Source organism: Pyrgilauda ruficollis, unplaced genomic scaffold (assembly GCF_017590135.1).
Source record: "Pyrgilauda ruficollis isolate IOZ18807 unplaced genomic scaffold, ASM1759013v1 scaffold17, whole genome shotgun sequence".
In the NCBI taxonomy this organism is placed as follows: Eukaryota; Metazoa; Chordata; class Aves; order Passeriformes; family Passeridae; genus Pyrgilauda; species Pyrgilauda ruficollis.
The window spans coordinates 9,912,116-9,928,702 of NW_024515875.1; the positions used below are offsets into that span (position 1 = coordinate 9,912,116).

Consider the following 16,587-nt stretch of genomic DNA (forward strand, 5'->3'; position numbering starts at 1 on the left):
TGTCCTGTGCCAAGTCCTCCGATAGGAGTTTTAATATCCCTGGGGCATCAATTTGCCCTTTCTTGGGTGAAATTTGCTGGATTTACAAATCTGAGCAGGAAAGCACCTTCAAGTACAGGGCAAGCTTAAATCTGTATTGTTAGAATATGTATCTCACCTAACAGTGTGGATGTGAGGGTTCAGAACTCGCATTCATATTTCACACTGGTGAAAGCTGCTGTTAATGGCCAGTCATGGGATTCTCAGTCACTGTGAAGTGTTGCGAGAACAAGTCATCTGCATGGATCAAGGAAAATTCCCCATCTCTCAGCATGTCACATGTTGGAAAAAGGATGAAGCACAGGAAAGGACCTTGTGAGAAATGAATTCATAAACCAGAAGCAGAGCTGCACTTGCACACACAAATATGGTGGCTCAAAAATAGCCTGTGATCTTTTTTTTAGTCATTGCTGTGTAGGTGGGAGCAAGGAGGGGCAAAAGACCATCTCTAAGTGGCTCCGTCTTCCACTATGAAGAGAGATGAGCAGGTGAACATTTGAAGGTGCTTATGGTGACTGTGAACAAGAGGGTATAAGGATCCCTCTCTTGCCAAGTGTAACTTTGTGTACTTGCAACCCCCATCTAGCATGTTCAGTTTATTAAAGGCAGGTGAGCACACAGAACATAAAGCCTCTGATTGTGCAAGCAAACAAACTCGGGAATTAGAAGACAAGAGCAGGTCAGCATTCCTGAAGAATCACAGTTGACTGTGTTGAAACCTGGTGCATTCCCAGTACTTGAAAAAGATTTCAGGTGCCTCAGCACAGGTTATTAGAAACCTAATCCCTCTTGAAAACAAACTGTGTGGGAACCATCTTTCCACTGTTGACATTTCAGACACCCATGCAGGAGATTGTGCAACTTTTGGACCACCTTTCCAATTAATGGAAAAGGCAAAATATTTATTCTCATTTAATCTGATTAAATGAATGGAAAAATTACACTGAATGTTTCCATAAGGTTGAACTAAAATCTAGGTATTTCAGTGTTGCTGATCCTCATGTTGATCTTCTTGGGCTCTAACCTGTAGTAGAAGAAGACAGAAAATTAATATGAATGGAAGGAAGTAAAAACAAGAAGAAATCCCAGTTCCACCTTTGTACAGTTGTTGAACCAAACCTAATAATTATGTCCAGATTCTCTGCAAGTGCAAGTTTTGTGTGAGCGCTGTGATTCCTACAGACTGGCTTCAGATTTGGCCTTTTGCTGTTGGAAGGGAACAACAACATGAGATGGAGTTCTTACACAGGCTTCAGGTAGATTAGGGGTTTGGTTTTATTGCACAAATTGAATGGTACGAAAATCACAACCACACATTCAGGATGGACAGTCTGCTTAGGAATACTGAAGACTTCATGGGCAGCTTCCTGTGTGGTATTTAATTCTCAGTATGTAAAGAGAATCTTTTTGACATGATTTAAATATTGATGCAAAATAACTAAGGAAGTTAATGAGATAGGACTAAGTTTGGTCAGATGATGCTTGATCAGTGATTTTTGCTTGTTGGTGTCTGCTAGGAGGTGTGGCAAATTTGTGATCAAGTTTAATATTGCAGGGAGGTTTCCAGGTCTCAGTAGGGAGAATCACTGGCTCTGGTGATAGCTACCTGGGAAAAGTGACAGAAATTTCTCAGGGTGCCTCTGCAGCGAATTGACTGTTTCTGTTCTGGATGGCTGAACAAGACTATTTAACCAGTAAGAGGATTTAACCTAGGAGTGTTGGTGTTCCATGTTGGTGAGACTAAACCAACCAATCCAGAGTTCCTTGGTATGTCTGAGATGGATATGGTTTTGGATATGGACATGAGTCCAGGAGACTTTGAGGGGAGGAATGTTCAAAGAGGCATTGGGTACAGTGGTTTGGGTAGCATGGGATAGCTGCAGCCAGCTTCAGTAGGAACTGTCAATTCACAAAGGACACCGTCAGAAGAGAAGGGAGGTTTGGCTGTGGTGACGGCAGCTATGATTAGGATTAGACATGTGAGAGGAGAATACTGTGTAATTAATTTCTGTCCCTTTGTGCTTGTCATGGAAGATGGCCCTGATCAGAACTTCTCTTGGGACTGTGGGTGTCTCACTAAAATGTGAACTGAGTATTTCTCTTAGGTTTCAACAAGGAGTGAGAGAAGTTTGTCTAAACTTCCTTCATGATGAGCTCCAGGTTGTAAATCCCTAAGGTGGAAGGCATTAAACCAGTTGTTTTTCAGACTATAATTGTGTGTTACTTCGGGGGTAGAATTCCACACTGGAAAAGGTAAGAAGATATTTAAATAGGAAAAAAAGGCCATACTTGATGTATACTGGGCAGTCCTAGAGCAGATGCAGCAGTCAGAGGCACATGTCTGTGAAGTTTTTGAGAACTGACTGATGTGGTCACTTCTTTTTCTCCAGAGGAGAGGAAATGAGATACAGCTGGAATTTCTTTGTTGATTGGTTGGATAACATGGCAGGCTTACAGATGTTTAGGTTGAAAGAAAAAGATGATGCCAATGTTGCACATATGAAGCAAACAGGGACTGTTCAGCTGAGGAGAGACATCCATAGGGTTCCCTGTTTATGAACTGTCACCATCAATTGTGTTGTGGAGTGCCTGAGCTCAGGGGGATGAGGTGAACACCAGCCTAATGTTAAACACATTGACTGCTGGTTTGTGAGAAATTCCCAGTAAGGCTTTCTTGTTGTCAGGGAAGACTTAATCATTCTAAGACACTCTTAGAAAGTGTCCAAAGGAGAGCTACAAAGATGGTGCAGGGCCTTGAGGGGAAGTGTGAGAAGTGGCTGAGGTCACTCGGTCTGTTCAGCCTGGAAGAGACGGAGGGGAGACCTCACTGCAGTCTTCAACATCCTCACGAGGGGAAGAGGAAGGGCAGACACTGATCTCTCTGCTGACCAGTGACAGGACCCAAGGCCTGAGGTTGTGTCAGGGAACAGTTGGGATATCAGGAAAAGGTTCTTCATCCAAAGGGTGGCTGAGCACTGGAACAGGCTCCCCAGGGCAGTGGTCACAGCCCCAAGCCTGACAGAGTTCAAGAAGTGTTTGGACAACGCTCTCAGACACATGGTGTGATTCTCAGGATGTCCTGTGCAGAGTTGGGCCTGATCTTTGTGAGTCCCTTCCAACTCAGGATATTCTGTGATTCTTCATGCAGACTGAACCTGTAAGGCTACAGAAACGTGCTGTATGAAACTGTGTGTGCACAGGGTTGTGTGTATTTGAACTTGTCACATTGAGGCTGCCCTATCTGTAAGACTCCTGTCCTTATTAGACTTGCTGTCAGTGTCAATTGGCCACTGGTAAGACTGGGTTTTAGAAGTGAAAAGTGTTAAAGAGAGACTGATTTATTAGGGCTTAACTGTAATAAATCCAGCTGCCAGGTGTTCAAGGACTTGTTTAATGTGGAGACAGTAAGTGAAGGATTTGGGACAGGACTGAAGAGGCTTTGCTGTGAGTGCCTCTGATGAGCTGAGCAGTTGTAGTAACCTGCAGTCCCCTTGTAGTGAGTGCTTTGGTTAATGTCATCCAGTGTTTCCCTCCTCTTGTCACAGTAACCAAGTCAGCGTGCTAGGTGCGTCATTTGCATGAACTTTGTTCAGGATGCTGCTGATAAAGTGAAGAGTAGGTAAAACAAATGTACTTTAATTTACAGCTGGTGTCACTGCATGCAGTACTTACACTAACTTCAAAGTTTTCGTGGGAGTGTGATCCGTAACCGTGGCTTGAGGCTTGGAGGAAGTGCCTGGACTGCTGCTGCCATCCCTCCCTGGGGGTATCCTTCTGGGCGGCACTTGTAAATGTCACTGGATAGCACAGGTGGAATACCATGTTAAGGATCTAACCATTTTGGTACATTTATTTCAGTAAAATAACCAGTGGAGGTAGGAATGAATTCTGGAAGTAAGGTTGTGAAACATGAATCTGGACTAGTGCCCTCAACTCAAAGATTAAAGGAACAGCTAAAATATGGGGGAAGGGCACATGTTTTGGAGGCTGGTCTGCAACTGTGTCTGAAGACTGGGTGACTGGGAACACAACAGCAGCTGGTTTTGCTGCTATGCCACTGGTCCTGTCTAGCTCAGCTCTGCAATTACAGGCATGAAAGGTTCCTTTGGGTCAATGCAAGTATATCTGGGGAGTTTCAATGTCACATCCAGAGCATATTAAGCCCCAGAGGAATTGCTGTTACTCTGGTCAGGGTCAGAGTATCCTGAAGTTCTCCTTTCTTTGGTAAGGGTGGTCCGTACTCTGAATGAAGTTTCTGGCATGTTTGGATGTAGCTTGCCTTGCTATTTCTTTTATAGGTTTCCAGAGGACCCCTTCTCCCAGACTTCTAAGTGTAAATTTGATTAAAAGTCAAACAGAACTTCACCTGAAGCACAAGGGAAATAAAAATAATAGCTACTGACTTGGCTCTTTTACTGTACTGCTGTCATCAGTTAAACAACTGAAAAGCCCACTGAACCCATACAGGCTCATTTCTGGCAGCATTCATGTGCTTCTGTGCTTGCATCTTTGCTGCTTCAGGGATTGTCCCATTTGCCTGTTTAATATCTGGATGAGACATCATTTTGTTGCTCATGAGGCTGTACCACCAGATGCTACCACAGATTCAAAAACATAATGAAGTATTTTCATGAGGGGTGGTGGAAAAGAATTTCTATTATTTACATTTAGTTTTTAAAAGCAACATTTTTTCTGAGTTGCCATTCTTCTTTTCCCCACTTTTCAAACAACGTTATTCTGACGTGAACTGCGTTTGGCATCAGAATCTTAAATTGTTCATTTGTTGTGCTTTTGAAAACACCAATGTGTGTATTTCTGAAAAGGAGAGTAAAGCTTGCTACTGCAACAGTCTGCACTGGAAACAATGCTTGAGGCTCCCAACAGGAAGATGATCGCCAGGGTTGATACTATGAGGTGTGTGAGAGAAATAAGACAACAAAGGATATTTGCTTTCACAGGCAGGAGAAGAGTTTCAGTTTCTGTTATTATTTCAATATTATGGGAAACTTCTTCAAGGCCACCAGTGTCTTTCCCTTCAAATAGCATGGCAAAAATCTCTATCTCCAGTTCAACCTGCAAGCCTGCTGCCACCTAGGAGAGACAGAGAATGACTCCCAGGTAAGGTGCAAGTTTCATACACGGTCCCCTCCAGCAGCCCTCGGAGCTGGTGGATGATGCCCCAAGCCTGTCAGTGTTAGAGCCATTTGGACAGTGTCTTCAATGCTATGCTTTAACTTTTGGCTAGCCCTGAAGTGGTCAGGCAGTTGGACTAGAGGACCATTGTATGTCCCTTCCAAATGAAATAAAATATTCTATTTTGTTCTAAAAAAGAACATAAAGGAAGGGAGGTACAAAAGGGGCAAATGTGAGGAGAAAAGAAAAGAACGGAAATTATTCCAGTCATCTAGATGGATTTCTCTAAGGCCTCTGACACAGTCCTCCACACCATCCTTCTCTCTCAATTGGGGCCTTTAAAGATTCCTTCCAACCCATACTATCCTATGATTTCAAGTAGCATGTTGTGGCTAAGGCTCTGGACTAGGAGGTTTGACTTGCATTCTGGCACTACCTCTGCACAAGTCATTGCTTCTTGATTCCATGCATTGGCAAGATATTGCCAGGTATTATGTGGATGCTGTGGGGACAGTGGCCAGCACTATTTATTCAGAGATAGCACACAGGTAAAAAGAGAGACTGAACAAAAGCAGAAAGCATGAAAGCTTCCTATGTAGTGAGATAATGTGCTATGGTGCTTTGCTAGATAAAAATCTTAAGGTGGAGAACAGCTGGAAGCAGGAGAAGAAAGGATTGAGGCAATAGTTTACTAGGTTCAAATCCTGAAGGTATCAGGACAAGAAGTTAAGTCTAGGCATAAGACAGAGCAGATACAACAAACACCCTAAGCATAAGGGAAAACTCAGAGGCATCTGAGTGGTAGAGTAATCCTGTTTGCTTTGAAAAAGCACTCTATAACTTCACTGCTTGATCTGATGCTTTCCACTGAACTGAACATTTTTATCCCTCTGCATTCTGGCACAGGCTGAGACTTGAGTGCATGGAGTGCTTAGCTTCCACCAGAGGGACGGTGGAAGACAGCATCAAATAACTTTAAACAAAACTCTGTACCCTGGCAGCTCTATTCCCAGACAGCTGCTGTCCCAGAAAGGTGCCCTAGCTAGCCTGAGGGCCAGCTGAGTCTAGAAAAAACCCCAAAAGCTCTCCTGTGTAACCTACAGGTCGTGGTGTGTACATCACTCTCAGTCCTGTGTGTGGAGGTGGCTGCTTCACCCGAAACCTGTCAGAAAGAGAAGAGAATCAGTTTGCCAGAAACTGTTTCAGGCAGGAGAAATCTCATCTAGGCTGTCTGCTCTTCCTCTGCTTTTTTAAATGACAGCAGAATTTCTTAGCTCATCCTTTCCATCATAATGTACAAGTTGGACTACAGCAATTCCTGGGCTTCTTGCCAAGGCTCAGGTTTCTAACAAAAAAACCCCAAAGGAGCAGATGAATGGGCCAAAGTAAGCTTTCAAAGAGCTTGTTAACACTGCCTGGTTCTTATAACAGAATGTGAAACAGCAGCATTTTAAATCTGCACATTCAAAGGTAGCTGAAGTACAAACAGCTTCTTGGCAAACACCTGTGTGTTGCAGACCCAAAAGCCCGTAACAATATTTACTTAATGTCCTTTGATGTGATTCTATTGCAGAAAGCATGATCCTGGTATGAATTTTGTGCAAATAATCTTTAATTAAACAGTACCAATTAAAGCAGAAGTCTTGCTTCCTCATTTCTTACTGATTGTTTCACATCTGAGATTCAGTCCTTTTGTGAATGCAACTTCCTACTGTTCAGGTTTTTAAAGATCATTAGATCAGATATGACCTTTACTTTTGCACTGCTCTGGAACTGATCCTGTGGATTTCATTCCCCTCTGAAGAACAGTTTACCAACGTGACCTTGCACTAGAAGCTGTTAAAGGAAAGGCAGTAGAAGAGGCATTCCTAGGATATGGCTCCATCTTATGGAAAGCTCTGGCAGACCTATGACGTGGCTGTCAGAATTCCTGTGCTTTCTCTGAGTGGTGGGTCCAGAGAAACTGTACTTGATTTTTGTCAGGATCCATTTGGAGAGATTAAAAACAGGGTACTAAGAATTCAAACTTGTGGATGTGACAGCCATGTCAGAGAGCAAGAAAACAGAATTTGTTTTCTCACAGTGGACTTGTGACACTTTTCAGGGAGTTGTAGAGAAATGACGATACTTGTTAGCATAAACACCCTGCAGGTGGTGTTTTCCTACTCTGTTTTTCCGTTCTTCTCAAGGACTGTTTGTGAGAAAGAAGTTTTTGTTAATTAGCCAATCAAGTAGAATGTGTTGAACCTACCTATAAAAGAGAATTTTCATATTAAAGGGGTGTTCTGCAAACCAGCCTTCCGGTGAATTTGTGTCATTTCTTGCTCAACTAACCTTGAGAAGTTCACACCAACATTCTTCATGATTACAGTGGTTGCATAGGTGCAGCCTTCCTTTAGCACTCCAAATGTCACCTTGGGTGGGATGAGATGGAAGTTGGTAAGATCCTGTCTTGTTGCAACAGAAGATGTGCTGACCTTTCCTGAGGCAGGATCTTCCATCTTTGCAAACAAAATATGAGACAAAGAGAAAGTTGGTGGCCATTAAGGCAGGTAGAGAATTACTTAACCTATATTTGACCTCTGTCCACTCAACCTGAAGAATTACAAAAAGACATCCTGATTTAAGTAAAAACTGAAGCAGCACTTTGAATACTGTCTGGAAATTTATACTGGTTTGAGTTTTCAGATGCATGAAGCCACTGAGGTGTCTCAGGGAAAATGGGGGAAACTCTGCTCTTTTGGAAACAGAGCTTTCATGTAGGTGCCTAATGCAGACTGAGTTTTTCCTAGCAGTTGAGAGGAGTTCTAGAGTTGCCAGTAAACATAAATAAATTTCGACAGCCATGTTACAGTAAATAGATTCAAAATACCTTCCAGTATTGCTCCAGGGTGAAGATTTTATGGAAAAGAGATTACTCAGATGATATGAATATTGACAAGAAAGATATTATTTTTTACCTTTTTATTTGGTATGGTGTTTGGTTTTTTCCCCTGAAAGTATGATGGTAATAGTACTTTCTCTTTTCTTGTCTGTCCTGTAACATCTACCATCCAACTTGGAACTTTATGTTGAAAGGCTGTCTCTTCTGCTCTTGCAGCCTTGTTTAGGTCTGGAAGGGAAAGATTTCCAAAAGCATGAAAAACTAACAGATGGACTGAAATTCATATTGCAAATACTGTGTCAGAAGTTGTAAAAAGGTAGCAAGCTGCTCCAACTACATTCTGGAAGGCAGGTGTACCTGTTGTGCTGCTGGGACCATCATCTTGTTTGGAGGAATCCTGTAGTGGAGGGCCAGATGAAAGTGATGAATCACTTGTGGTATCAAGAAATTCAGCTGCTAAAGGGAAAATAATGGAATACTGAGTCAAGTGTTTTTTATGATCACCATCATTTTCATAAACATGTGAAAAACAATGTCAGCCTTTGGCACTTTAATTTACACAATCTTGGAAAGCTGCTACGTAACCATGAGAGGCTGGGAAAATTCTGCATGCAACGTTTTGCTCTACTGGGCCACAGGGATCTCAAAAATGCCTATTGTGTGATTAGTAATTTCTTGTCCTCTGGCTAACTGAACTATAAGCCATAAAGGACTAAAAGACAATCCAGCACAGGTCTTATGGTGATTGAAAATGAGGAAATATGGGAATTAGTGGGGGTCTGATAAAGCGCCCCAGAGGACTATTTTCCTGATATGAATCTTTGCTGTGTATGACTTTTAATCTCACTGTATGATTTCAGTAACTTGTCAGTGCTGCTTTTTAAACAGAACTGAAGTATTCCTCTCAGATCTGAAAAGCTGAAGCCTAAGATAATAATTGCTTCTTTCCCTGCTTCCTGTCATGGAGTCACTGCTTTCCTCCTGTGTCCTCCAGTCTGTCTTTAGCCTGCATGTTTCCTATTCCACATTGCTTTTGCACCAGTTCCCTCTTACCACTGAGTTTCAGAAATAAATCTCCCATATTTTTCCTACAGCCATACTAGTTATTTTCAAAACTTGGCCTCCTTGGTTCTTGCTCATCCACCCCTAACTATTATTTATTCTATTCAACATTTTCCTGAGCACTTTTCATCTATCCAGTTCTCATTCATAGCACAATTCTTCAGCTTAGCATCCAAAACTGATAGTTCTTCCACATTCAATGATGTCTGCAAGGGCTTCTTCCTCCTGAAGAAGATACAAAACTGATGCCAGGCAGTTGATTACCTCCACTGGGTTCTTTTAACAACCACAGAGGCTGAGTCTCACTTCTTTCTTTTTGAAGTGGAGGAAGTTCCTTAGACATTGTCTCCAAATCAGGAAACTGGAGAAAAGGAAGAAAGAGGCCTTAGGTTTCACAACTAAACACCTAGGAAAACCAGCCAGCAGACACTCTCCTCCCCTTGCAAAAAAAGAAAGGAAAACATTTTAAAAAAAGGAACACAAAGGAAACAAATAAGCAGAACCAAAGTGGTGACTATAAAAGACATATAAATACTTACATCAGATTACAACCTACATTTCTGAGTAGGCTTTATGCATTTACAGCATTTACCAGCAGAAAAGCCCCCAAGATCCCCTCTAAATTAGGAGTGTCAGTTTTACTTATTACCTTTCTAATAAGCAAGGAGAGGGGTTTGAGGGGTAAGTAAAAAAAACCTGAGGTTGAGCTTTGCTCTGAATCAGGCTCTCTCCAGAGTTTATGTAAGGAATTTTATAGAGTTTGTACTCAGTGAACATATACCATCTCCAGGACATGTTTCCTTTACAAGGGTGTATAATTTCTAGTATTAATTCTGCCATTTGTCCTTTGTAATGGTTTGTTGAGATAAACAGAGGCTGAGATATAAACCCAAAATTGTCTTTGGGGGCATGGGAGATACTAGCTGGCCTAACAGACTTCATCCAGTTTTCAGCGGCCTTACCTTTTCTCGGTAAAAGTCTCTGGCAAATTCAGATTGAAAATATGGAGCAAAAATTCTGTTTTTCATTGCTGCAAATAAAGCCTTCTGTTCATCCAGTTCTTTCCTAGGGATGTTTTTCACATTGTTGGTAAGGAAAAGAAAGAAAAAATCATTATAACTGAGTTCACCCTGTTTTTCAGTATTGTGCATCAAGAAATGGATTTGGTAAAGGCAAGTGGCATTTTCATCCCTGGTTCATCACATGAAGTAATATTTTTGTAATTGGCAATTTTCTTGGAGGTGAATTAAGAACTGACTGGGCAGAATGCACACGGACAGCGAGTTGCCTGCTATGCGGAGCTCCTCCTCAGAACATACTCCATTTCTCTAAACCTCAGGGAACATGTCTGGGACCGCCACTGGTGTCTTTCCAACCTTCCAACAAACACTTCAAGCTAAGAATTGGTATTCCAAATGCATTGCTCAAATTTTGAACACAAAACTCATCTAATTTCTTTATCACAGAAAGACTTGTCGGCTCTGTGGATACAGAAGAAGCTATTCAAACTTCTAAAGGTAAGGTTGACCAGAGTAAAGATCAGTCATGTTTTCAGCTTGATATAGCCCAGTTTTACACTACTAGTATTTCACTGATTTGCAGGGTCTCATATCAGCTACTAAATGATCAGTCTTAATCATATTGAGAGTTTTAACAGTGGTTTTAGAGCCAGAGTTGCACATGATGTTCTTGGGTGCTGACTGCTCAGATTCATATATTTGAATCATTTTTAAGAGGATCCAAAACAGTGTGAAATGCTGTATTAAAATGTAACTCTTAAATTTGAAAAGGTTTTTTTATCTCATGCATATCAGAACATAATTAAGAAGCCTCACATGGAGTGCTGTGTCCACTTTTGACCTGTCTGGTGCACAAAAGGGCCACGAAGATGATTACGGTTTGGAAGACCCTTCATGTGAGTACAGGCTGAGAGAGCTAGGACAATTTTGCCTAGAGAAGCTTTGATGCACCAACATGTGATACATGTCTGGAGTTCTATTTGAAAAAATCAGCTTTTATTTATGGAATACCTGAATCTTAACTTAAAGCAGCAGCATCTGAAAATATTAATATACAGTATTTTCTACACTAGTGGCAGAACCAGAAAACAAAACACAGGGCTTCTGACTTCAACCTTGGTTTGCATAGTGTAAGTTAACAGTAATGCTGCTGGGTTTTGGAAAAAAAAAAGATAAAAGAAAGAGACTCAAACCATTTATTCAGCATTTCTGTTGAGCTGAAAATACCCCATTATTTGCAGGCAAGCACCATCACCCAAGACCTGGTGAAATCAATAACATTCTTTACAAAAGCAGATTAAGCTGGCTCATAAAAGAACTTGATCCTACTGATATTATTACCTGTTCTGTTCCAGCTTGCTTTTCCACTTGGATGATACTCTTTCTAGACTGAATCGCCCGGAATTAAAAAAGACAGAGTAGTGGGAATGAGAAAACTAGTAGTCTTCTATAAATACAAAAATATTTACATGATAACCCTGGAAAGAAAATGCTTTTTAGGACAATATGTTATGTAAACACTTCAGGTGGCTTCTAACTCAGACTTGTATGGTTTGCACAAAAATTGTTTGCTCATATCTGCATTTTTATTAGATCATTCAATCCAAGAAACATCCAAAATCCTTTCCCAACAACATCTGAATTATCTTTCAGATATGGAAAGAGAGCCATAGAGGGACAAAATAATCACATGACACGACAGTAAAACACTGCCATATGTATCTTGGGATCTAGGTCCCAGTCCTTAATGACAGTCAGTAAAGCACAGTGCCTTCCCTGTGTGCTTGCCTTCGCCCTTTGTGTTATTTACATTTGCCCCTGTCCTTGCTGCTCTGTCCTACCTCTGCTGCTGGTCCTTTCTTTGTGCAGTGCTTGTCTTCTCTGTGTGATCCTGGGCAGGAGGAGCCACTGCCTGCTCATACAGCTGGCTCACATGGTCTGCAAGGCGAAGGGCATTACTGAATGGGTGTGCTCTGCTCGCAGTGCTAGGTGTTACTAAAAAAAAAATATCAAAGGATATGTTTTTTAAATGCATCTTTCTGCCACTTTATGGAAACCCAACAGAGTCTTTGCTACTGTGAGGGAAAAGGCAGAAAGAACTTCAATCCAAAATCAAGATCAGAACATTAACAGATAAGAAATTGAATTCAATATTGAAAGGACAAGAAGCAGATTAAGTTCACACTCCCACGCTGTATTTCCTGACATATCTTTACGTTCTTTCAAGATACAAATACCTGTGAATAGAAAAAGTTGCTGACATTCAGTCACTCTTTAACTGGGGTGCTCTGAGGTCTCTATCCACAGCTGAAGAAAATAACGTGGGCTTTCAGGGACCCTTATTACATTTAGCTTGCTTAAGCTTGCTTGTGCTTAATTGAGGCTGTGAAGCAGCCATAATCAACATTCTCATGGAAGGAACTGCTAGTTCAATATGTATAATGGAGAAATGCCAGCCTTTCCACATTTAATATTGTGACCAGCTCTGGGGCTTTAGTAAAGAGTTGCCCTGTCCTCTGACATATTTTATAAAGTGTGTTGTTTACTTTATACCTTGAAGCTAAGTCATGAGTCCAAAGAAATTTCCTTGGCTGAAAACAATTTTCTGTGGCAAAATTTAGGAGATGTGAGTATTTGAGAGATATGATCCTATTAGACTATGACAATATCTCTTAGTGTTCTGGGAATTACATGAGTTCAAACTTCAAAATGTGGGGTTTTTTGGTCAGCTTTTTCATCAAAAAATATGATTTTATTTTTCAGCTTTTTCTATTTTTACCTATTTCAAAGAGCTTTTCTTTCTCACTATCTTCTTCATTAGCAATATTACACTAAAATTGCAGCTCCATTTAAGAGGAAACTGTTCAACAAGCATTTGCTGCAGCAGTTTCTGTTCACTTTACACAGTATGAGGTTTTTTGACAAGTAGAAACTCTTGACAAGGAAAATAACACTTTAAAGATGAGCATCACTATGGGATAAAATGTAATGAATTTTTCTACAGAAAAGGCTTATGGGTTTTTATAAAGAAACAGACATCTTAGCTTTTATTTGTACATACTGAAAATATTAATCAATGCTAACAAATATCTTGTGAACTTTAACTGAAATCTATAGTACATTGCTCCATCTTTTCCCTTAGGTAGGTGAATGTAACCCCAACACATGATGGTTTGAGATTTTGCAGTGTAATAAATAACCAGGATTTACTTAGTTGCTTTGAAAAACTTGTCTGAAAAATTGTTACTTGTATAAAAGTAGCCAAGTACTGTCATAGTTCTTACAACTACATTTCATTACATGTGAACATGTGAGTAAAAATGTCAAATACACATGCCTAAAACCAGGAATTATTTTTGAGAGGTACTGGATCATTGATGCTAAGAAGTCCTAATCACTTGTGAGAGTCACAAAGAAGCATGTACATAGTACATAGATGAATTCACCTTTATATTGCCTCTTTTAAAATAATAGTACAATACTTTTAAACTTATTATGATATTTTCAATTTTAAAAATACAGGTATTCAATTTTTTGTTACCTTTATCACTGAGTTTTTCAGTTGATTTCTCCCAGTCAGGAAAGGCCTGCAATGAAGAAGGAATAACTGTGAGCACATAAAAACTAAAGTTCACAACATCTTATTCAGAGGATTTATATTATAAACAAGTGCTATCTTGTTATGCCCATTCTTGTAGTCACATTGTCAGGTATTTCAGTGTGTCAGAAAACATAAGCTGGGAAAAAAGGATATGAAGTACAATTTCCCTGTTCAAAAGAGGTATTTGTTTCCTTCTTGATGACCCACTGCACAGATAGCTTTGTATTTTATATAGTAACTTTTTATTAGGTCAACTAAACTAATTCCTAATGAAATTCAAATCCTTCTGAAAAAAAATCGGAACTTTACTTACTTATATTGTATTAAACAATATACTTATAGATATACTTATATTGTATTAAGCTTAGATTGCCAACAGGTCAAATGGGAAATGTGTTCAGGAATTTGCAGGCTTTGTTACTGAGGAGATCTCATGTGGCTGGCTTACAGTTAAACGAATGAGGGTTAAGAGGCTCTGAAGTGTTTCCTTTATTCTCATGCTGTCTCTGAAGCAGTTAACTGGAAACCAGAGCTCCTGACCAGCCAGTCTGGGTTGTAACAGAGCTATTGGAGACTTGGGAGCAATGTGACACTGATTCCTGGGTCACAGCAGGTGCACACTGAGACTGCTGCTCACAAAAGAGTTGTCCAGTGTGAAATCTGTAACTGGAAATGAAGGCGCTGAAGGTAGTCAGGACAAGTAACAATAATTAGTCACTAGACAAGTTCACTGGGTCTGAGCAGCATGTGAGGTTCAGCACCTGGGCCTCACTGAAGTAAATAAATGTCTGCCTAGAGAACAGATGCAGATGGAATTACTGACAAATCATTTCTTTGTCCCTCTTTCCAGAAAAGCTGTGATCCTTTTCTATTTACCCACCTTTCCCATTACCTATTCCTCCCCTTTTTCTTTTTGTGCTCTAATTATCCATGAAAATTCGCAGATTATATTTAAAAAAAAACCAAAATGCTGCTCAGCAGTAATAACAATATTCCTCCAGACTGTTTTTGTATTATCCCAAAAGCAGGGTTTAAATTCTTACTATGGAGGTGGCTGTGGTTGAAATAAAAGTCTCCCATGTGCAATGACAACAGACTGGAAACATTTTCATCCTGATGTTGGGGGATATTTAAAAAAGGAAATTACTGGAAAGTAATTTTGGGCTGTGTGTTTGGGAACATATCATTCAGTAGAGCCAGACTCTTGAACTGTTTTGAGCATTGCTTCCCCAAAAGGCAGCAGTGCCCAGCTGAATTCAGACCAGCTGAAGGCTGAGTGTGGCTCTGCTTTACCATTAATCTGCACCAGAACTGGCACTGTGCTACTCTGACATTTGCTGGTTTATTAATGGGTAATGTGTTTCAAGACTCACACTTCCAATGCAATACAAGGGTTTTGTTGAAAGAAATACTTAAAAATTTGATTTTTCTCACTGTAACCTGTTCAAGGAGACTTGCAGCATTCTCCTTTTCCTCTTCTGTTCTTGGTTCTTTCACATTCATCTCTTCCAGCTCGTTTTCCTGCTTTAAGACGTTGTCTATATATTCCTGGTGGAACAATGAAAAAGAAGAAGAAAGATGCAGATGTAGGCTTAAAATAGATATTTACATTGACATAATCATACCAACTGCTACAGAAAAGAAGCACATTTCTTTTCCTACATCTTTTTAAATTAGTTGGATAGAAAAAAGTGTTTTAAACACACCACTCTGCCAGAAAGCTACATGCACCAAACTTTACTAAAAGCCAGGTTTGTAGAAACAATGGTTCCAGTGCCAGTTCTTTCTCACTTGTTTATATCTCTTTAATCTTATAGGAGATGGAGAAAAGAAGAATATTTTCCTTAAATCTTGATTTTGCTCTGACAAAGGGAAGGTGTGGCTAAAGATTTAAGAGACTTCATTCTGGAAAAAAAGAGAATTGATTAAATATTGCTTTATGAGCAATGAGGGTATTTTCGTTGCAGATTTATGCAATTACTACAACTTGTTTTTTTCAGTGCTAATAATTGCAGTTCTTCCTTCCCAATGTAATAAACAGCATTCATCTTTCTCTAAAAATCAACAATAGATCTGAGCAATGGAGAGACCTTCCTGGCCATTTTGGTGTGGAACCTTTCTTACAGTGTTGCCTTTGAAAGGTCAGTATGCAAATTAAAGAATAATTTTCATATTTTTATAGTCTGAAAATGGTAACATTTCATTCTGATAGACTTGCATATCCCAAACATGTCTGGGCTGGGCAGCTGTCAGTGTTTTTCTATTGCAAGCATGTTTTATTTGAAATGTAATGTGGGGGAAAAAAATTATATAAATGGCTACAATATGCTACTACTTTCACACATTTCACATGCAGTTAACTCTCAAATTCAGTCTGCAATGCCATTATCAAAATAGGTTAAATTAATAAATTACAGGACACATATATTTTGTTATTCTCTAATTCTTAAGTAATAATGGGGTTTTGACTCTGAAATCTCTTCTAAGAACATCTTCACAATGCAAATTAAATAAAGGAATGTTTTACCCCAACACTGAGAAGAGCAAAGCTGCTCACTTGTGGACACCATCTCAAAACACTGGCATAGGAGGTCTAGCTTGCACCCTGCTATGAACAAGTCACTAATTTAGTGAGGGATGACCACAAACCTTGTCAGAAGGCTACACAGCTATTTCCTAGACATGGATAGAGTAGCAAACTCAGACTGAAACCTGGAAATGTTCTACACTGACTTATGAAAACAAATACATAACCAAGAATTGAGTGTGTCTCAGTGACCAAGTTACTTGTAGAATTATGGTGAGCTAGAAATTCTTGTTCAGCTTTATAGATTTAAATTCTTAAGACT

The 16,587-nt window shown here is 40.0% G+C and overlaps 1 protein-coding gene across 1 annotated transcript in view; it reads right to left on the reverse strand.

Annotated features, from left to right (window-relative positions):
- Positions 1–3,065: 3,065 nt before the first annotated feature.
- SPAG17 (sperm associated antigen 17) overlaps positions 3,066–16,587 on the reverse strand; it is an 87,988-nt gene continuing 74,466 nt past the window's right edge. The window contains exons 36-47 of the mRNA XM_041463738.1: positions 15,173–15,286; positions 13,679–13,724; positions 11,979–12,075; positions 11,479–11,526; positions 10,081–10,183; positions 9,383–9,479; positions 8,414–8,509; positions 8,133–8,284; positions 7,507–7,673; positions 6,274–6,334; positions 4,986–5,130; positions 3,066–3,849 (exon numbers count right to left, since the gene is read on the reverse strand). Of these exons, the coding sequence (XP_041319672.1) occupies positions 3,719–3,849; positions 4,986–5,130; positions 6,274–6,334; positions 7,507–7,673; positions 8,133–8,284; positions 8,414–8,509; positions 9,383–9,479; positions 10,081–10,183; positions 11,479–11,526; positions 11,979–12,075; positions 13,679–13,724; positions 15,173–15,286 (1,257 nt within the window). The 3' untranslated portion in view covers positions 3,066–3,718. The remainder of the gene's footprint in view (positions 3,850–4,985; positions 5,131–6,273; positions 6,335–7,506; positions 7,674–8,132; positions 8,285–8,413; positions 8,510–9,382; positions 9,480–10,080; positions 10,184–11,478; positions 11,527–11,978; positions 12,076–13,678; positions 13,725–15,172; positions 15,287–16,587) is intronic.